The sequence below is a fragment of the Theropithecus gelada genome, chromosome 15 (assembly GCF_003255815.1).
Source record: "Theropithecus gelada isolate Dixy chromosome 15, Tgel_1.0, whole genome shotgun sequence".
NCBI lineage: Eukaryota > Metazoa > Chordata > Mammalia > Primates > Cercopithecidae > Theropithecus > Theropithecus gelada.
In genome coordinates this window covers 15,667,735-15,690,035 of record NC_037683.1, presented here as the reverse complement: position 1 = coordinate 15,690,035, position 22,301 = coordinate 15,667,735, and the positions used below count along the sequence as shown (strand labels likewise).

Genomic DNA, 22,301 nt, shown 5'->3' with positions numbered 1-22,301 from the left:
AATGTTTTTTCAAATACCATTTGAAAGTAAGTTGCAAGCATCGTGTTACTTCACCCCTCAGACTTCAGCCTGCCTCTTCTAGGAATAAAGATGAACCCCTACAAAACTATCATATTAACATTAATCCCATATCATCATCTAACATTCCAGTCCATCTTCAAATTTTCCAACTTTCCCAAGAACGTCTTTAAAGCTTTCTTTTCCTTAAAAAAACAAAAAAACATAATCCAAGTTAGGTTCACACTTTGCACTTGGGCATGTATCCTAGTCTCTTTCACAGATAAAATCTTTATGCCTAATTTATCCTGTTGCTTGCTTCACTTGATGTGATTCAAGGGATGATGGGCCCCTCCCTTCCCCTGACTGCTTTCCCCACTGTGCTGCTCCTGCACAGCTCTGCCCATCCCTGGGGCACCGGAGAAGGGGGGTCCCAGTCTTCTGCCTCATTCCTCTCCATTCCCTTCTGGGGGCACATATGACTGACCTTAGGAACTCAGAAAAACACACAAAATAAAATGACACAGGATCTAAATTGCTATAACACAAAGCTGTTTCTGTATGGAAACAAAATCCTTTTTTTTTTTTTTGAGATGGAGTCTCGCTCTGTCACCCAGGCTGGAGTGCAGTGGCACAGTCTCGGCTCACTGCAACCTCCGCCTCCCGCGTTCAAGCGATTCTCCTGCCTCAGCCCCCTGAGAAGCTGGGACTACAGGCACATGCCATCATGCCTGGCTAATTTTTGTATTTTTAGTAGAGACAGGGTTTCACCATGTTGGCCAGGCTGGTCTTGAACTCCTGACCTCTGATCATCCACCTGCTTTGGCCTCCTACAGTGCTGGCTGCACCCGGCCTCACTTCAAAATCCTTATTTATGGAAAGTGAATTTGGAAATAGTTTGTGACCACTAAGAGAATGTTCATTTTTCTTCTTCAAATGAATTAGAATTATAAGCATAGCAACAGAAATGAAACCAAATAACTTGCTGAATGCACAGCAAGTGCTTCAACAACAATCAATTATTCCTTAATTTAAACATCCACACCAACAATAAAACCCCAGGATGTGCACTGACTGCCAGCTCAGTGCCAGGCCCTGCAGTGGACTTTTGGTGGGAAGACAAGCATTAAAGAAAAATCGCAGGGCTGCGTGACAAGTGGTGTGTGCAAAGTTCTGGGGTAGCATGAAGACAGGAGCAACTCACTCTTCCTAGGGAAGTTGGGAGAATTTACTGGGAGGCCTGCTCTAGGGTCGGACAGACATATCACGAAGGGGCCAAGGGGGAAGATGGAGTCTTTAGGAGAGGCTGGGAGTGGGGGTGAGGCGGCCACTAGTGCATGCTTACAGTGGACCCCAGCAAGGTCATATGAGGACTACGGGGAGTGCCAGTTAGGAGCCTGTGAAACAGTCCAGGTGAGCGATTATGCTGCCTGCACCACAGCTGTGGCATAGGCAATGGAGAGGAGAAGATGAAGCAGTTTTCTGGGGTGGAAGGAGAGGATCTGGGGAGGGGGAGGGTGGAGCCTGGCTCTGGATAGACAGCCTGTGTCATTCACTGGGGTGGAAGATGGAGGAGTGAGTTTGGTGGGGAGTGTATGTTCAGACCAGAGGCCTGGGGTGTGCACCTGCTGGAGGTGGTGAGGAGGCAATGGCTGAAGTGAAGGGAACTGTGCGTGGCTTCCAAGCTCAATGGGGCAGGAGGAATCTCTCAGGGCACTCAGAGCCAAGGGTGCTGAGAAGGCATTTGCTAGCTCGGCATCTTCTCCACCCTAGCATGGGACTGGTACTAAATGACCCGGCTCATGCTCCTGATGCCAGAATTCTCCATACGCACAGACAAGCCGGCAACCACATCCCAAGAACTTCCTGGGCTGCTATCCAGACCTCTCTGCCGCAGTTCTCTGAAAGCCACAGTGGTGCTTGGTTTTGGTTTAACCAGCTTTTCAAACTTTACATTAAAGAGGTTTAGAAACCTTTGTTCAGATGGGAGAAGAATAGAGGCAGCACCTTTCAATACACGTTTTTTGGAATCTATCAGATTGGAAGGCAGGCAACTACTTTGTTTGCAGGATCAATCATTTGGGGGAAACACAAAGAAGGGGGCTCTGGAAGGGGTTTGCTGTGATATTCTCAGGGAAGCCTCAATCTCGGCCAAGGCCTAGAGCCTTGGCCATCTGCACCTAGGACTAGGATCCGGTGTCACTGAACTCCACAATCAGGCCATTCTCCTAGCAAGGAGGGAGAGCTGCACACAGCCAAGAGAAGCAGAGGTGCTGCTGTTGGCTTTGGAGTAAGAATTAGCTACTCATTCCAGCAACGCTGTCCCAGCGTGCCTCCTCATGTGTACGATGGGTAAAATGCCTTCTTCCTCACCTGCTGATGGCAAAATCTCAAGTCAACGCCCACGGATGTGAAAGCATCTATGGCTCACTCGTTTTATTAAGTGTAGGGAGCAGAGCAGTTTCCACAGGGGTCCTCGGGAGGGAAGCGGGCCAAGGCCAGCTATTCTAACCAAGGGGTGCCCAGGGCTGCTGGGGAGGACACTGCTCCCTCACTCCTTCTATAGCTGTGGGAAGGAGGAGCTTCCATTTGCTACCCTGGGAGAGAAATCCACGGCGGGAATCCTTGGCTTGGCCAGGCACCCTCTTGTTCAATCCTGCCCAGAGGAGGAGGAGGAATGCCCTCCGGGGGAGTCTGGGAGAAGGAACTACGCTGCATCACCCCTTCCAGCTCTCTCCTGGGGAGCAGCCAGCGCAAGGCCCTCCCGCAGCTCCTCCTCGCTAGGAGTTTACGGGCAGCTCCATGCTGGAGACACCTGCCATTGTCCACTTACTCCAAGTGGACGAACGCAGTCTTCACATTCTCAGGTGAAGTGTTTGCAACATTTGCCCTCAGGTCTAATGCAATAGTCTCCTTTCAGGCTTATCAATAAACACTTTTATCTCATTTCACTGTCCCCTGGGCTTTGTTTCCCAAAAGATACTAAACTTGAGAAGGGGAAGCACAGTAATTTAAAGCTTCTCTAAACTGCAACAGCCTCCAAGGCAGGGATAGGCATTCTCAAGTTGGTACTTTTGAATTCTAAAAGAAACTACATGATCAGGAGGCAGAGGCTAACTAAAAACCTATTTACTTTGCTCTGACGAGCTGAGTGGCCTAACATGTCTGCTTTAGAAAACAAATGAATTATTAGCAAGTTCGGTTTGTTGACAAAATATCTTTTTTTTTTTTTTTTTTTTTTTTGAGACAGGGTCTCGCTCTGTCACCCAGGCTGGAGTGCAGTGACACGATCTCAGCTCATTGCAACCTCTGCCTCCTGGGTTCAAGCAATTCTCATGCCTCAGCCTTCCGAGCAGCTGGGATTACAGGTGCCCGCCATGACACCCGGCTAATTTTTATATTTTTAGTAGAGACGGGGTTTCACCATGTTGATCAGGCTATTGACAAAATATTTTTTAATTATAGTGTCCAAGTTGGGACTATGAGGTGGACTATGACTGATTATGAAGTGACTATGACTATGAAGTGGGCCTGGAGATGAAGAGGGAGCCTCTGTGGGGCCCTGGGAGTGCTTGGAGCCTACTTCCCTCATTGTCTTTATCGCTCCAATTGGGCCTGTCCATCTGCTGGTCTGTCTCATCAATATGCCCCACAATGGTGGGGACTGAGAACTTATTCATCTTACACATGGCATCTTACCCATGGTAGGTCTCCATAGACAGGTGAATAGATGCATACTTAAATGGAGGAATGATCACAGCCTGGAAGGAGGAACGCTCCACTGAGAGGAGGGCAAGGCAGCACCTTCTCTCCCCTGGTAGTAGCAGCTCTTGCCTCAACACTAAGCTCCCCTCTTGCCAGCCCCCGCTGCAGAGCTGTTGTCAGAGGTCTCTGTGGAGCTGCCCTGGCTAGCTGCACAGGCACCGGCTTTGCCGGGTGGAGAGATGAAGGCAACAGTCTCAACGGTTTCCATCCCCACTGGAAAGCTAAGTGTTCTTAAAGAACGAAATCCACAGAAACACAGACCCAAGGCAAGGATATTTTTTGAGGTTAAAATAGGTGCTCTCTCTGGCTGGTTAAGATTATTTTGCCAGGGCGGGGTACAGCAGCTTTAATAGACATATCACATGCAGTCCCTGCTTGGTTTGAGAGCTGGTGTGGGCTCGAGGTGAGGTGTCTGGGCTTGGGTTTCCAAGCTGGTGAAGTGGCCCTGGGCAGGTTCTTTCATGTCTGTAAGCTCCAGCTCTGGGTCAATAAAATACGGCTAATGGTCCCTTCCTCAAAGGGATATGGTGGAGACAACAAAAAAGATACCGAGGAGTCTGTTGGTTTCCAAAACGAGAATATATACCATTAGGATTATGTGAGTGCATTAGGTGATCCATAGAGAAACACTTCAAATTGTTTTATATGTTAGAAAAAACTTGTACTAGTATATTAAGCCTATAATTTCACCAATGGCATCTCTGAAGATGAGGCTAAGATGCTATAGATGTCAGGTCTGAGTCTTGTTTAAATAAAACTATCAAGTAAAAAAAATAGTATAGATGATAAGAGAGCGTGGTAAAAACTTTTGAAATGAAACTCAAGAGACTGTTCTTTGGGAAGAATATCGAGTCCTTAAAACTCATTCCTGCCCGCAGTAGGTGCTCTAGAAACGGTACTTGTTACGGTCAACAGCCCATCAAACCAGGGACCCGGGAAAAGACTCAAGGACAACGTACCATGAGGGCAAAGCTGGAAAGAGTTAAAAGAAAGGGGTCTGTGGTTTCCCTGGCTCAACCCCCCTCCCCCTGCAGCTAATCTGTCACCTAATGAAGAAGGGGCCGGCACAAGTGAGCTAGCTGGCAGTTCACTTACAGCAAACTGATTAAGAATGTTCAACCAACAGCAGACTGTAGACCTTTCCAGAGAAAATAAATAGAGTGTAGACTGTATGCAAATGTGTTTGTCACTTTGACAGCACGTCTCAATTAAGGCATCTCGCGGCTGTGGGTAGGCTCTGCGGCTGCAGCTGGAAGGGAGAGTCTGCTGCATGGCTGATACTAGGGGCTTGACCTTAATCCGCATGCATGCATTAAAAAAAAAAAAAAATCCTGCCTTCCTGTACACTTGCATAATGCTGGCAGCCACGTGAGGGAAGTGACAAACGGGGAAAAAAAGCCACTTTCATCCTCTCCAGTTTGCAGACCGGTGAAGGCACAGACAGCTCTTATTTCAACAGAGTTTGGGGTGGCTTTTTTCATTGTTTATCCCCACCCGTGCACACACACATCCTCTTATTCTGCATTTAGCTGGGAATGACATTAAAGAATCTCTACTTCTGGCTGAAATGGAAAGAAGGTCTTTCTCCATTTCAAATAGGGCCTCCTTTTTTTGTGTTTCGAAAATGGAATGTTTAACACCATGAAATCCCTCTCCCCCGCCCCCTCTTTCTCTGTAATGGGCTCCAAACTCCAGTGAGGGGCTCCTTTCATGGGAAGGTTGGTGTGTGCAGGAATGAGGACAAAGGAAAGCAGGAAGCTGACTCTGGAATGCCACGCTGGCGACAACCAGGGGCTGCGCTTTCAGCGAACACAGCCAGGGAACTGGGGTGCGGATTTCTCCAACAGGGCCTGCGCCTGGGGCTGGGGGGAGGCAGCTCTTCAGGGGAGCAGACACCAGTGCAATTTGAAAATACTCATTAACTAAATGAGTATCACCCTGTGGATTCTTCTTCCTTGCATTTCATTTCAATTTTTATAACATCCTTTTAAGTATAAAATCAGAAAAGGGAAGAACCTCCCCAAGTTAAAGATGTATAAACATATATTATCTGAAAATATTGATTAGAGAAGAGTGACTTTTATGTTCCAACCAACTCACCCCTTACAGTAATAACCTAGAGCAAGAATTTTCTTAGTTTCGTTCATTTCTGAATAGCTCAATGCCTGGTGCATAGTAGGCACTTGATAAAGGTCTGTTAAAAACAGGAATGTAGGCTTCTAGGTCCTTTACACGTGGTGAAATAGCAATCACATTTAAGATAAAAATCATAAAGACTCTTAATCATGCGTCATCTAATAAATGGCTACAGAATCAGGTGATTTAAAAATAAATAACCTTGCAAACTCTTGTTACAGCCATATCTTGCCAAAAGAGCCATTTCTCATAGACCTCTCCACTAACCAGAAGTCAATTCAAGAGATGTAGGAAAGGGTACACAATCCTTTTTAACCAAAAATACAATTACAAGTAGGAAGGGGATACAAAATTTTAGTTTCTATACAGACTGCAATGTTTTACTTAAGGGCAAAAAAATAGACAATTTTTCAAATGCTCAGGTAGTTGAAAACAGTTGCTTAAAAAACTGAATCTCTAGAATTGTAGTGCGGGTGTTTACTCTCAGAAGCACGACTCCTGATATTGATTTTCAGGAAGTACATTAATAAAGAACTCCTAATTGATTTTTTTTTTTTTAAGACTTCGCTTGTTGCCTTTTATTTGAAGTGTGCAAAGAAGGGCCCGGGATGCTAAAGTGTTCTAATGAGATGCTTAGCTAGCAGAGGCACCTTAAGCAGAGTGCCTTGGAGTAAGGGAGGCAGCAGTGCATTTAATGACTTCATTCAACAGTCCCGCTCATTTCTGACCTCAGCCGTGCTGTCTCCTCAAAATTTTTGAAAATTTGCCTGCAAAACATGTTTGCACCAAATAAACATTTAAAGATGTGAAAACCTCCATGGAGCCGCACTGCCAAAGAGAACTGAAATGAAACACCGTCTGCTGCATGTGCTACAGCTGCTGCTAAAAACGAAAATAAAAAAACCCCAAACGGACAGGTAGGAGGGCCAGGGTACACACCTGTCCGAAGTGGACTGTGATTGGCCGCCGGTCTTCTCGGAGCTTGGGGTCCTTGGCTTCCACCAGGGGGGACGGTGCAGTCTTTGGCAGCTGCTCTTCTGGGGTGGGGGCGCAGCCGTTCTCAGCAATGTCCTGCAGGGAGAAGGAGAGTCGAGGGTTGGCATTGGGGTTCCGGCACCTGTGTTCCCTCTCACCCCACAAGGAAGAGGCCTGCCACATGACTCTCTCTGTGACATTCTAAGCCTGTCCTCCTGATGAAGATGGGGGGAATGGAGGGCTAATTTGGGTCTTTGACTTTTCAGAACTAGAGAAACCCAAACCATCCATGTTAAACTATAAAGATAACATAATAATTCACAACAGTGGGGAAAACAATTATTATTGTTCATCTTATTCTCTTACGCGGCTATTTTCATTTTTATATATTCACTTTGTCCACATGTAGACATTTAAAAATTACTTGCAATCACAGCTCATGCATAATTTTATATCCTGCTTTTCCCAATGTATTACAAGCATTTTCATGTTGCTATAAAGTCATTACAAAAATAATTTTACTAATGCATATTTCACTGAGCGGATATACAATAATTTAATATAACACAATTCAGTATTCCACTACTATTGGGCATTTAGGGTTCTAATTTTTTTTAAACATTTGAAATGCCAGTGATAAATACTGCAGTTTTTCTTTCTTTCATATTATTTCTTTTTATGGAAATCCCCAGGAATGAAATTACTAGGTCAACAGATATAAACATTTTCAAGGCTTTTTATTCATTCTATCAAATCACTTTCCAATTTACACCAACTACCAACAATGGATGCATTACCAGTTTCAGGGTATTTGTGAGCTGTATCATTTAAAAAATGTATCGCTAATTTAATAGGTGAAAAATTCGACTTCATTGTTGCTTTAATTTGCATTACTTTAATTATGAGTATGGACACTTTTTCCACATTTGTTTACTGATGATGTTGCTGTTTGTGAATAAGACGTGTTTGTTCCTACCTCTTCCTACCCCTAATCTTTCTGGCAGAAAATAAAAAGACTGAAGTCTGAATCAGCACTCTATGACTTGGGAAACATTTAGGGACCAAATAAATCTTTTTAAATCCAGAAATTTACATTTAATCTGTGCTTCCGATGACTGAAGTCAAATTATCAGGAAAAGGAAAACCCCAATGTGGAAAAGGCAGGTCACGGCTCTGGTGGCTGAAGCCGGCAGCTGACTATACACACGGGTCATTTGGAGCATGGATGGGGCCACTCATGCATCAAGGGTCCCGTGTTTTACTCAAGTCAAGGAAGTTGCTTCAGTCTTCATGGGAACCAGGCAGAGAATACATGTACAAATAAATATTTAAATAATCATTTTTCTTACCAAATAAAAATAACTCAGCCAGAATTATATAATGAACACAAGTTCCAATTATTTTCATTGCAAAGCAAATACTTTGGTCAACAAAACATATCCCCTTAGTACTGATTAAATTCTGCACATGAGAAACTTGATACTTGGTGGCTCCTAACTTCTCAGCTAAGAGAGAATGGTGGGACATGGAGGAAAGTGGTCCCTTATTGAAAAATAATGCATTAAAGAAGAAACTTATATACATCTCTAAGACTCAGTTTCCTCATCTGTGAAATGGGCATATGGTAGCATGAAGATTAAAGGAGACAGATAATACAACTGAGTGTCAAGAACATTATTAGCCATTCAGTAAATTATGGAAATTATACAACCTACCCTCCACCACCAATATTTGACCTCACACATCTAGCTGCCTACCAGCTGGCCTCCTTTCCTAAGGAATCAAGGCTGCCTGTAGAGGCCAGACCTGAGGAATCTGTACTGCTTGGTAAACAACAAAGGGAGATGATGACCTCTTGGCTTTACAGGGAGGGCTTGGATCAAGTGGCCCACGTTTGATCAGCCAGTCTCAGCCAGGCTGAGGTTCAGTGATGAAAGAGGTTGTCGATGGCTAAACAGAAACAGCTCTTTTGGAAAGGAGCTGTCCAAAGGTGCTCAGGTCAAGTGGAAAAAGACAGGGAGGGGTTCCATCTGTGCTAGAAAACAACAATGGGCAAAAGGGGCATTTTGGATCCAGGTGAAGATCCTACAGGATAGATATGAGAGAGTGAATAAGGTCAAACATGAACAAATTCACTTTTGGTTCAGGTAAAATTTTGTGCATGGGTGTGTGTGCCTGTTTGTGTTTGGCTGAAAAAAAAAATGAAGCTGCAAAGTAATATGGTAAGAAAATACTGGTATTAATAGAAAACTCTAAGGTAATAGCTATTTAGAAAAAAAAGAACAATTCACGTAGTAGTTTTGGAAAAAGTGTCTTAGTTCACGATAGTTTTGTTTTTCCCATTAACTAGTTGTCTAATCTTTCCAATTCACTCAACGTCTCTGCACCTATTGCCTTAGTTTTGCAATGGGAGACTACCACCTGCTTGGCAAACGTCAAAGCTACTGGGAGAACGGGTGAAATGAGATATGAGGAAGCTTTGAAAAATGTCACAGCACTGTGCAAATTGAACCTCAATTTGCAAAACGGAGAGAGCGCCTGCTAAAAAGCAGAGCTTCCCTGTGTGGACGGCCCACCCCTGCGCTCTTCCAGACCCTTGACCTTCATTCTCACACTTAGTTCCCACAATGATCACAAGGTAAATGGGATTATCCTGCTTTTATAGGTGAAGAAATAGGGCTCAGAAGGGGTAACTTACCCAAGCCACATAGTTAGAAGGTAGAGGAGCCCAGAGCTATGGGCGTCCTGGCGCTTTTCTGCCACATCAACCCGTAACGACAGCACAAGTGAAGGTATTCTGAATTGAGTTGCTGCTCAACAAGTCCTCAGATGTAATCTCCTCGGAAGCCCCTGGTTACACTGATCATAGGCTGCCATGCTTAGCGCTATCTTACTTTTGTATATCTATCAACTATAAGTTCATTGGGGTCTGGGTTCTCTAATGTAGAGCCTTGAATCTAGCACATGCTCCAAATAAAGCTTTGTAAAGCGGAGTTAAACATTTGGAAGGGAAATGTGTCCAATACACAAATGTACCTGTGTGTCAAAAAGCAGTGCTGCACCTTCATTTATTAGAAGATCCAAAGACGCAAAAGGTTTCTTATAAAGTCCTGTGGTGCAGGCTACCAATTTATTAGCCTCTTTACTATTTCCTCCACCTGAAGAAGGACAACAGCTTCCTCTCAGGATGCCACAGGCCGCAGAATAGGAGGAGCCCAAGTCAAGAAAGAAATAGAGGCTGGGTATGGAGGCTCACGCCGGTAATCCCAGCACTTTAGGAGGTCAAGGTGGAAGGATCACTTGAGCCCAGGAGTTTGAGACCAGCTTGGGCAACATGGGGAAACCCCATATCTACAAAAAAATATAAAAATTAGCTGGATGTGGTAGTGTATGCCTGAATTCCCAGCTGCTTGGGAGGCTGAAATGGGAGGATCACCAGAGCCTGGGGAGGTTGAGGCTGCAGTGAGCCGTGATCAAGCCACTACACTCCAGCCTGGGCAACAGAGTGAGACCCTGTCTCAAGGGGGAAAAAAAAAAAAGGAAGGGGGCATTCAAATTCTCTGTTCTATCTCCTGGTAGAGATCTTACACATAGTAGGGAGCTAATGACAGCAACTTTTGATTCCCATGAGTAAAGAAACTGTAGCCTAAGAACTAATGTAGCTGTCAGCAAAGGGCTTGGGAAACAGATACTCTCAAACCCTTCTTGTGGGAATATAAATTGGCAATTTATATGAAAAACCTAAAAGATGTACATGCCCTTTGGCCCACTGCTCCCATTTTTAGAAATTTATCCTAATGAAATAATAAGAATTTCTTCTCAGTCTTGCCTATGCGGATATTCGCCTAGAAAAAATTGGAACTCATGTAAGGGTCCAACAATGGGAATATTAAATAATGCATGTATGTCCATCAGATAAAATCTGATGTAATCATTTAAAATAATGACATGTGGGCCTGGTGTAGTAATCCTAGCACTTTGGGAGGCCAAGGTGGGCAGATCGCTTGAGGTCAGGAGTTTGAGACCAGTCTGGCCAACATGGTGAAACCCTATCTCTACCAAAAATACAAAAATTAGCCAGGCGTGGTGGCAGACGCCTGTAATCCCAGCTATTTGGGAGGCTGAGGCAAGAGAATTGCATGAACCAGGGAGGCAGAGGTTGCAGTGAGATGAGATCGTGCCACTGTACTCCAGCCTAGGCAACAGAGTAAAACTCCGTCTCAAAAAATAAAACAAAACAAAATAAAATAAAGACATGTTGAAGAAATATTTAGTGGTCTGGGAAATGCCCAGGATATAGTACATGAAAATGCAGGTTATAAAATGAGATTATTTTTTGTTCCTCTGTTTCACTGAGTTTTCCTCAATAAACATGTATTTTGTTTGAAACAGGAAAAAACCCGACCTTCTAAATGTCATTTTTAAAAAGCAGAAACAAGAAGCTAGCAGGAGGGTTAAACCTGCTCCTTCCCGAAGGGTCACACAGGAGGAAGACGCCAGACAGAGCTACAGATCAGGGGCCACCACAGGGTGGCAAATCTCTTCCTGGAGCCCCAAGGCTCAGCTCAGAGAGTTACGGGGGTCCTGCCAGTTCCTGTCCCTCGGTAAAGGAAGGCAGTCAGAAAGTCATTGTATTCCTGTCATTTTCCTTGAGCAATTACTGGAATCAGAAGCCATGACTATGCTCTAACCTCCAGCCCTCTGCAGAGAAGGCAGGCACAGCATACGGTAAGTCTCTGGACATGAGTCTCCATGAGAAATCGGGGAGGCAAGGACCCAGGGTCTCAGAAGACTAGAGGACAAAGAGGGTTCTGGGTGGCCTTGGGTAGGGGCTGGGGTGGGAGCCGAGGAAAGGACTTATGAGCCAGCGATGAGAGAGTAGAGCCCCGGGCCCAGGGAGGCAGACAGCAGGGCCTGCTGCAGCCCAGCGGCCAGGGCATTCCACCCCTGGGCTGCCCCCAGGCAAGGAGGTGGAAGGTTTAAAAGGTCTGAAATGTTTTAACCAAGGGAGTGACTTGGTCAGCGCTGGGTCCTACACAGATTCCCCTGGTGGTTGTATGGACAACCTCAAGGGACTAGTCTCCAGATGTGCGTGCATGGGTATTTGGGCAGACTGGCTGTTCCAGATGTGGGACATAAGAAGACAGAGAGGGCCAGATGCAGTGGCTCATGCCTGTAATCCCAGCACGTTGGGAGGCCGAGGCGGGCGGATCACCTAAGGTCAGGAGTTCGAGACCAGCCTGGCCAGCATGGCAAAACCCCGTCTCTACAAAAATACAAAAATTAGCCAGGTGCAGTGGGTGCCTGTAATCCCAGCTACTCGGGTGGCTGAGGCAGGAGAATCACTTGAACCCGGGAGGTGGAGGTTGTGGTGAGCTGAGATCACACCACTGCACTCCAGCCTGGGCAACAGAGTAAGACTCCATCTCAAATACAAACAAAAGACAGACAAAAGGAAACTCTCAATTATTCAGTGGCTACTAAGTGTTGCTATTTCAACACATTATCTTTTCCACTCCTTCCAACGATCCAGCAAAGACCTGTATCTCCTCTAGTTAACAGATGAGAAAAACTAGGTTCAGAGAGGTCTTGTAACTTACCCAATGTCACACGGTTAATATCCTACACAACCAGCACTGAGCCCAGCTTGCCTGCCTCAGAAGCCCAAACACCACATCACCATGTGGGGGAGTTGAGAGGCCCCTATGGGCAGAGGCCTTCCCGTCTGACTCACGCTGCGGGTGTGAGAACTCCCGTCTCCATTTACAGACTCGTGCCGCACCCTTCTTTTCCCAGGCCACCTCACAGCACAGCAAATGCAAATTAAAATATGAATATTGATATCAAAATAGTAACCAAAGTTGGAATTTCTGTGATTGAGGCTGCAGCGTATTTTAATGTGTCGGGAGACAGGGAGCTGACAGTTGTGTGATAAGGTGTGAAAACGTCTGTTCTACCAGAGTCTACCTAGCTCGCCCTGCCCCACGCATGCTTACTCACTCCCTTCAATGGGAACAGTTTGGCCAGAAATTCAAGCCTCTGTGAAAGCAACTGTGAATTTGCTCCTTTCAATCACAGAGACTCTAAATCAACAAGCTTGATTTGTCTTTTAAAGATCAAAGATTTGAAATCCCAGCACTTTGAGAGGCCCAGGAGGGAGGATCACTTGAGCCCAGGAGTTTGAGACCAGTATGGGCGACACAGCAAAACTCTGTCCCTAAAAGAAATTAGCCAGGCATGGTGGTGCATGCCTGTTGTCCTAGCTACTCTGGAGGTTGAGGCGGGAGGATCCCTTGAGCCTGGGAGGTCAAGGCTGCAGTGATTGTGCCATTGCACTGGGAGACAGAGTGAGACCCCGTTTCAAAACAAAGAAAAACAAAACAAAACAAAATAAAACAAAACAAAAAAAAAAAAAAAAAAGAAAAGAAGAGGATCAAAGATTCAGAAACTTTACAAAGGGCTGTGAAATGGGCCCATTTGTCTAAATCATTTTGATACCGAAGAAAAAAGAGAAAAATTTCAGGGGTTCCTCAATAGGCAAAAGAGGACATCCCTATGTGGCTGTCTTAACATTGCCTGCAGGTGAGGAGAAATGTACTTGCGGCCACTGCTTTTAAAGCGGGGCATTCTCATGCCAGCCCTGCACGGTGCTGCAGCGGAAGGCAATTTGTTGACAGTCACGAGCCATCCAGGAGGCATTCTACTGGCAGGGAGACACTCCAGATGAAAGCACTACACTCATCCTTAGAAAGCAATGGCGGGGTAGCATCTTTGCCATCTCTTCTTTTTCCTAATTTTGAGCAAGTCAGACTTCAAAGGAGGCCAAGCTATAGAAGAACCTGACCACCTTGCTCCATTTATCTAGAGAAATATGTTATCCATCCTTCTTTTTTTGTTGTTGGGTTGAAGCAGAGCAGGTATGGAAAAAAGCCACACCATCGGATCTATTAACAATTATTTGCCAATGGTCATACGGATATCCTGAAAGCTCCGATTTCAAATGCTTTGAAAATCTGCAGCACAAATGAACAAGGGATGGAGAAGGGGCCCTGCTCAGTCATATTAGAGATGGACCCTCCACACACCATGGTGACCTCTCCACAGGTCGGCCCCACATTTTCTATTTGCAATTCAAACCCAAGGCGAGGGTGAAGAGGGCAAGCTTGGGTTCTTGATTATATCTGCAAGGTCACCATTGCTATGCAGAGTTAGAGGAGGCCAGGTGGCAACCCAGCACATTTGAAAATTGGATCTTTGTTGGAAACTGCCTCAATTTCATGGCAGAAACCAAACTTGAGATGTCTATATTAGAGGCATCTGGGGAGCCACGAGGTACATTCGTTGCCAGATAAAGGGGAGGAGGGAAAGGGGAGAAGGACAAAAAAACCAAGGAAATATTTTCTACTGCTATGTGAGAGGTCAGGTGCAGCCAGATCCTAAATTAGCTCAAAAAAGGGCGCTGGAGAGTGCTGGAGCCCCAAGTCCCGTAGATGCGAACAATGCTAGAGTTTCAATTACAAAATAGCTCTCTTCCAAGAACAACTGCAAAATACCAAGTCTGTGGAAATCTGTACGACCGAAGGGGGGAAAAGTGAAAATTGAAAAGGGTGCACTAATAGATCTGTCAACAGTCCAATGGTGACAAGCCACATTTCTATAAAATGCCTTCACCGTTTGTGTCACCTGAAATGTACTGACACTCTCTATAGAACATTATCTCCTGAAGCTATTCTTGAAAAGACTGGCAGGGGGAAGGGAAGGGGAGGGAGACATCTGCTTTAGATACTACCAAGGAACGGAAAGGGAGAGAGCGTGGAAGGAAAGTGATCTAGACTGTTTAAACAAACCTTTGAACAACCACATTAAAAAAATCTGAGCTTAACTGGTTATTTGCAGAAATGTTACTTATCATAAGAAGGGGATTTTCCTAAGGCCAGAGGCTTGCACATACAAGTAGGGAGGTAAGGTGATGTCTGTAGCTTAATGGTCTGCAGAGAGTGGATCTGACCAATGAGGGCGCATGGGGCCTTTGCCTGAGGAGGGGCCCCTTTCTTTGCTTACTTCAGGGGATATTCTAATACCAAGCAGAGCCTACGATCCAGGCATCAAGGAAGGAAAACTCCCCATTCCCTGCCACTCTGTTTTATGTCTGCAATCCAATTCGGCTACATGCAACTGGGATGGGAGATAAAAAGGTATATTTAGGGACTTAAATAACATCCAAGTAAAGAATGCCACCTGCCAGTCTCTGGCAGGGTGCAAACAGACTACAGTTTAAGGTCTATCTGGATTTACATTACAGAGCTTTTATTTCAGGATGTGAATCTCAGCTGTTAAAAATCCACTCTCAGCCGAAACTAAGAATTTAAATGCTTAGTCAGAGCAAATTATTTTCCAATTAAAAGAAAGGAATCAATCCCTTCGACCCTTTCAAGTTAATTAGAGGTCCTTTCTGACTTCAGAAAATTAAAACTGCTTTCAATTTTTTAAAAACTGCAGAGCTAGACAAAGGGCCTTATTAGAGTGGTACGTTTGGGGGCATAGGGATAATGAAGTAGGTGATCCCAAACATCTTTTGGAAAACAAAACACTTGTTTGAGGAAGGCAGTGTGCAATGCAACAGCAGTAAGAACACACAGCCACCAGATGTCGATGGAGCTGGAATCCAATTCTGGCTCTGCTAGGCTCAGGGTGGCCCTGGGCAAATGACTTCACCTCTGAACTGTGGTCTGCTTACTCACGAAATGGGAACAATACTTCACAGTGCTGTTCTGAGGACTAAGTGTGAAAGCTCCTAGCCTGGACCACCCTTAAGAGGAGCTTAAAGAAGTGTGGCAACAGGCCAGGCGTGGTGGCTCACACCTGTAATCCCAGCACTTTGGGAGGCCGAGGTAGGCGGATCACGAGGTGAGGAGATCGAGACCATCCTGGCCAACATGGTGAAACCCCATCTCTACTAAAAATACAAAAATTAGCCAGGTGTGGTGGCATGTGCCTGTAGTCCCAGTTATTTCGGAGGCTGAGGCACTCCAGCATGGCAACACAGTGAGACTCCGTCTCAAAAAAAAAAAAAAAAAAGGTGGCAACAATAATAATGATGATGCCATTGATAATAATATAAAAAAGCCCTCCCTGTCACAGTAACCTCACTGTCTTAAGTCTAGAAATTCAATCTGGGGGCATAAAAAGGAATGAATTAATGGCATTCGCAGCAACCTGGATGGGATTGGAGACTCTTATTCTAAGTGAAGTAACTCAGGAATGGAAAACCAAACATCGTATGTTCTCACTCATAAGTGGGAGCTAAGCTATGAGGATGCAAAGGCATAAGAATGACACAATAGACTTTGTGGACTCAAGGAAAGGCTGGGAAGGGGGTGAGGGATAAAATACTACAAATTGGGTTCAGTGTATACTGCTCAGGTGATGGGTGCAACAAAATCTCACAAATCATAGCTAAAGAACTTACTCATGTATCCAAATACCACCTGTTCCCCCAAAAGCCTATGGAAATAAAAAAATTAAAATAAAATAAAATACAAAAAAAATGTCAGATTAAAAAAAGAAAGGAAAAAAAAAGAGATTCGGGCTGGGGAAATCTTAGCTAGGACATAGCTGGGTGAAGATAATCAGAGCCCTCCCCTCCACACTCAGAGTCTCAACAGCGCCCACTGGGTTACGCTCACTTGGTCCCCCAGGGCGAGGTAAGCCCACAGCATTCTGCTCAGCCCCACCCCTTGTGCTGTGTCTGGGCGGTGGCCATGTGCATGCTGGACCCTGGCAATCATTCCCCAGAGATGCTCCTTGGTTTTGCTTACAACCGGCCCTGGGGCAGAGGTCGGCCATAGGGGGTGGGCGGATGCCAGATGGGAACACCAAGCCAATTTCTACAGACGCCTGTGAACCCAGGCCTGGTGGGGTGGGCAAGGGACAGCCCGACAGTGGTAACTCTGAACTTGCTCGCCTTTGTGGGTTTAAGCCAGAGTCTTAATGTTATTTGAAGACAGTTTTTTGTCTGTGAATATTTATAACAGTGTGAAAACTCCCGGACAGCTGGTAATGCATTTTGAAGTGTGTTAACAACACTGTATCAAACAGCCCTCTATTGATCCCCTCATACTTTTTTGTGGCCATGCATTTCATACATGGTGCTTATACATTTTGAATAAGAACTTCAAGTACCTTTTGCTTCAAGCGGTTTTTCACCTCTTTTATTCCCATTTTTGCATGATCTTTTGCCTGCATGAAAAATTAATTTAAGTTAAGATTCCCTTTCTGTTTCCAGCAGGGACTATGCTTGATTTCAGTCCGTCGAGAATCACCTTCTCTGATTACTAGAAAAAGGAAGGAAAAATGGGATCATCAAGTCGAAAACATAATGGCTATGAAAACAAATATAACAGCAAAAGGTTAAAAAAAAAAAAAAACCCTGAAGAGGCTGGAGAGATTTTATTTTCTGCATTTTGATGGCACAGATTTTTTTTTCTTTCCCTTCCAAAGCCCTTCTTTTGCTCTCTATAATTATTTATCTCGGCAGCCTGGTGACAGCTACCAGTAAGAGTACAGCAGCCGTGTTTCTGGCTGGAAGATTCAGAATATCCAGTCTATTTCACCAGGGCACGGCCCCAGGACCGATTTTCTGCCCAGGCTGAATGGCTGGAACAGACACATTGCTGGGTTTCCAAAGTGCCATTTCCTAAATCTCATTTTGGCAGACACCCTGGCTTTGATTTCAGGTCATTTTAGACCTGTGTGGTTCTGCTGGCAGCCACCCACCCTGCTAAAATAACCACAGTTTAAGCACAGAGAGGACTAACACAATTAAAAATGGAAATAAAATAAAACCACCCCGCTTCAGTGGCTCACGGTCAAATTAGCAAGCAGGAGAAGTCACAAGAAAAAATACTCGATGCTTGTGAAAGACGGAGCGCCGGGAACAGATGTGCTCTCCTGTTTTCACTCGGCTGTGGACACGAGTCTTACAAATAATGCATTTCCTATAGGGCAGTGATCAGAGAGATGATGAAGAATTTGGGATAAAAATTAAGTGGTGTATGCCACCACAAACACTCTTCAGTAACCTGCAAAGGAGCTGCTTTATTTTGACCCAATAATGGGGATGCCTGCAGGAAGGCTTTGCCAGACACCAGATAGACCATGCTTCTGGGTCTCAGAAACAGAGGCAGGGTGCAGCCACCTAGTCTGCATTTTAAAAGCTAAAACCAGTAGCCTCCCATTTCTCTACTGTGGCAAATGTGAGCACCAACACTATAAATCAAAAATGTCACTGAACCGGTTATAATAATCTGCTAAATAATTTGAAGAATATTGAGACCTTCAGGAAAGAGCTCGGCAGCCTGAGTCATCTCTGCAACAGAGGACCAGGTATACTTAAGACTCTCATCGCTTGGCTAGGTGCAGCAGCTCATGCTGGTAATCCCAGCACTTTGGGAGGCCAAGGTAGGAGGATTGTTTGAGCCCAGGAGTTCAAGAACAGCCTGGGTAACATACTGAGACATGTCTGTCTAAAAAAAAAAAAAAAAAAAAAAGCCAGGTGTGGTGGTGCACACCTGTAGTTCCTGGTGTACTGGGGAGGCTGAGGTGGGAGGATTGCTTGGGCCCTGGAGGTCAAGGCTGCAGTGAGCTGTGATCGCACCACTGCACTCCAGCCTGGGCAACAGAGCAAGACCCTATCTCAAAAATAAGTAAATAAATAAAGAGTCTCATCATGCTAAGGGACTGATCTGTTTTGGCTCCTGAGAGCAAGACCAGTACTTACGAACTTGTAGACAGTCTTCATGGCCGGGTTTGCTTTGGTCTTTACAGTATTCAGAATTGCTCCACTTCCTTTCTATAATAAAAATGTCAATTAGCAATTTGGGCTGAAGACAGAGTCATCCAACACCAACAAAGAGTGCTTCTCTTCAATCAGGCTAAGCAACATTTCAAAGGTATGTAAATGCACATCGAGAAAGAGGTCTGGATGATAGCTGGTCCCAGCCAGTCAGTTATGGTCCTGGTGGAAGGGCTCTGGGTGGGAGCTGTGGGTGGGTGGGTGTGTGTGGACTGGGGATGAGGAGTGTGAATTGGCGGAGGGGGACTCTAGACTCAGTGCTCTGCTTGGCACCTGTTCCCTGGCTGGAGGGAACTGCATCACAGGCTGCCTAAGGCAAGGGCTTCCCTATGGGCATCTGTGGCTTTTCAAGACATTCTAGTTACCACGGATGACACTCAGGTAAGTTTAATAACCATGGACTCCACAGCTGACACCAAGCCGGGGCAGAAAGAGGGGCCCTGATCAGCCAGGATCGTTGGGAAATACGTTGCCCTCACCGTGCAACTTCCTTTTCTTGCCTTGGTTTTCTGTGTTGTTTTTTTATATCTCTCTGGTAGGCTGCCTTCCTTAACATCTAAATCTTGAGAAAAGGAAAGAATGAATAGCCACAAATGTTCACCATGGCTTTAGTTAAATCCAACACAGCAATTACTCGCTCACTTTCTGTAGGAGCAAAAGTGGGAGGAAGGAGGAGGGAAGGCCCTTCCGCTCCGAAAGGAGGCAGTGGAGGGACCTGAAGTGCACAGGGCACGTTTTCATAGCTGTCCGTGAATCCGTTTCTCAGTCTCATCCCTGCAGACACGTCGTGAGGGTTCTGAAGGCACCAGGCCGAGGGAGGCCTGGTCTCTGCCTTCCAAAACCTCCAGTCGGAGAGGTGGGACAGCACAGTAAATAATTACAACAGCAGGTGATGATGGCTCTAATGGCTGTGTGCACAGGAAGCATGGAGACTTGGAAGATCAGGGAAGGCCTTGGAGGATGAAACATTGGACTTGGTCCATGAAGGATAAATAGGAGTTGATGTAGGAGATGGGAGGAGAACATTCTAGGGACAGGAAATAGCACATAAAAGAAAATGTGGAAGCTGAAAAGCCATGGCGTATGCTGTAACAAGTGGCTCCTGTACTGCACCATGACACACTCCCATGAGTGTATCATCAGAGAAGCAGTAAGTGAGGCTGGGAGGCCAGATGAGGCCAGCTTGTGAAGGGCCCGGAATGTCAGGCTAAGGGGTCTACACTATGGAGCATTTTTAATCACATTCATCACAGAATCAGGTCTGTGGTGGTTTAAAAAAACTGATTCGGATGGAGAGAGGCTGGAACCAGTGGGTACCTAAGAGAATAAGACATAGTAATGTAATTATTGGTCTTAACATTTAGTAAAATTTTTGGTAACTGCCCACATTAGAAATTTTGAGCTTTAGTTAAAAACATTACGATTTGACCTAGAAAGCATTCTGTGTTGTAGGACAATGGGAAATTTTCACTCTGTGTTGTAGGACATGGGAAATATTCCATACTGCTTTCCAAAATTACTCAGTATCCCATTTAAATGGTCCTTTGGAGTATTGAAACTCCCTTTATCAATCAATCAACAAGTCCTTATTACTCCTCTCTGATTTGCCAAGTGCTGTGTTTGGCCATACAAGAGGAACAAAGGAAGTCTTTCATGAAGGAATTGCTTACTCTCCGCCAACTGCAACCACTTCCAAGGGACTTGCCTGGCAGCAGTGCACTGACGCATTAGCAGGAGGGAACACTTATCACTTGATGCTGGAGTTGCCTGCTTTGTGCCCGCCTCCCCAGCAAGACAGGGAGCTCCCCCAGGGCAGGGCCTGTACCCTGCTCCCTGCTGCATCCCTAGTACTCAGCATGGTGCCTGGCACACAGTAGGCCTTCAGGACACCTCAATTATAAACTGATGGAAGGGAAAGTCAATATTTCGAATTCTTTAGAGGCTTCAGAAGCCCTCTGCCCCTGGCTTCTGACACATCAAGATACTTCACGACAACAGTCAACCTCCCAGTGATGTGTTCTCCATCTTCCCAGGAGCCTTTGCCGTGAAAGAGGTTACACAGCAGCAAGAGGGCACATTTTTGGTTTGCCTGTGATCGTGACAATTGCTCTGGCCCTAGAAGGAGACCCCCCAAATGCTCTAAAACAGCAACATTCCATTCAGTTTTCCTTGGCTGGCTTCCTGCAGAGGAGGAAGCCTCTCATGTCTTTTTCTGACCCCACCAAGTGATGGCTTTGGACAATCCCAACCTTCTAGCCTCCATCTGGCATGAGAAGAGCCTGGCTTTACAAACAAAGGCATCTCCAGCAGAGAGAATGGAGGGCTTCGGGATGGACGGGGAAGTACAGGGAAGCGGAAGGCTGCCAGGAAGCTAAGGCGGGAGTCCAGGGGGCTCAGAATTGGGTGCACGCTTACCCGGACGGTGGAGAGCCACTGATGGTACAGTTTGTCACTGCCTGGGGAAAGAGAAGTCAGAGAAGCTGTTACTTAAAGAGGTGATTTGTCCTTGGGAGTCCTTGAAATTGCTTTTTTGTTTTTTGAGACGGAGTCTCACGCTGTCGCCCACACTGGAGTGCACTGGTGTGATCTCAGCTCCTGGGTTCAAGCAATTCTCCTGCCTCAGTCTCCCGGATTACAGGTGCCTGCCACCACACCTGGCTAATTTTTGTATTTTTAGTAGAGACGGGGTTTCACCATGTTGGCCAGGCCGGTCTTGAACTCCTGACCTCAAGTGATCCACCCGCCTTGGCCTCCCAAAGTGCTGGGATTACAGGCATGAGCCAGCACGACTGGCCGAAATTGCTTTCTGCATTCAGGACTTGGGGATCCCTGTGGAGGGTCCCACATCCTGTTCTTAAAGGAGGCGGCAGCGAGCCACTGCCACAGGTTTCCCTCTCAAACAGAGCCGATCACGCAGTGCCCTGACTGCAAACTCAGCCACCACCCCGCTGCCTGCTGGCTGGAGGTCAGGCTCCGAGGCTGCCCTGCCACTCTCGTCCAGTTGTGCCTCGTGAGCTCTCCATCCTGTGCTGCTGTGACGCTGCATCACCTTACGTCCCACCACAGGGAACAACTTAAGGGACCACAGGGTCTGTAAGCCAGCATCCTCGCAGGCCTCCAGGCCCTTGCAAATACAGCTCCCTTGCCTAGTCACCACACCCTACTCTCTCTGCTTAGTAAACGTGGCAGGCAGCTCAGATGTGATGTCCTCTGCAAGCTTCTTCCTCTGAACAGCCCTCTGGAATAGCTAACAGCCACTGAGACATCCATATTCTGGGAAGTACTGTGAGGGGCACCACAGCAGGGACCCCCAGGGCTGTGTGTCCCATTGAAAGGACCCTGCTGGACACACACTGAACCCTCAGAGAGTGAGACGGAAAGAAAACGGAGGTGTTGTTGGTAAACTCCGTTCATTTTAAATGGTGGGTCTTAATCCACTGAATAAGTGAACTCAGTTTAGCAACACCTAAAGCCTGTTCTCCTAGAACTCACATGCAACCATTAGAACACAACTCTAGCCTGGCCTCCTTTGTTAAGCCCTCACATCACACAGTGAGGATGAACAGAGCCCTAT

At 45.9% G+C, this 22,301-nt stretch overlaps 1 protein-coding gene across 6 annotated transcripts in view; it reads right to left on the bottom strand.

Moving 5' to 3' along the window:
• DENND1A (DENN domain containing 1A) overlaps positions 1–22,301 on the bottom strand; it is a 544,396-nt gene that overhangs the window by 53,379 nt on the left and 468,716 nt on the right. For all 6 annotated transcript variants that reach the window (XM_025359631.1, XM_025359633.1, XM_025359632.1 and 3 more), the window contains 4 exons: positions 21,143–21,183; positions 18,653–18,724; positions 17,056–17,112; positions 6,838–6,969 (listed from right to left, as the gene is read on the bottom strand). In XM_025359631.1, coding sequence (XP_025215416.1) covers positions 6,838–6,969; positions 17,056–17,112; positions 18,653–18,724; positions 21,143–21,183 — 302 coding nt within the window. The remainder of the gene's footprint in view (positions 1–6,837; positions 6,970–17,055; positions 17,113–18,652; positions 18,725–21,142; positions 21,184–22,301) is intronic.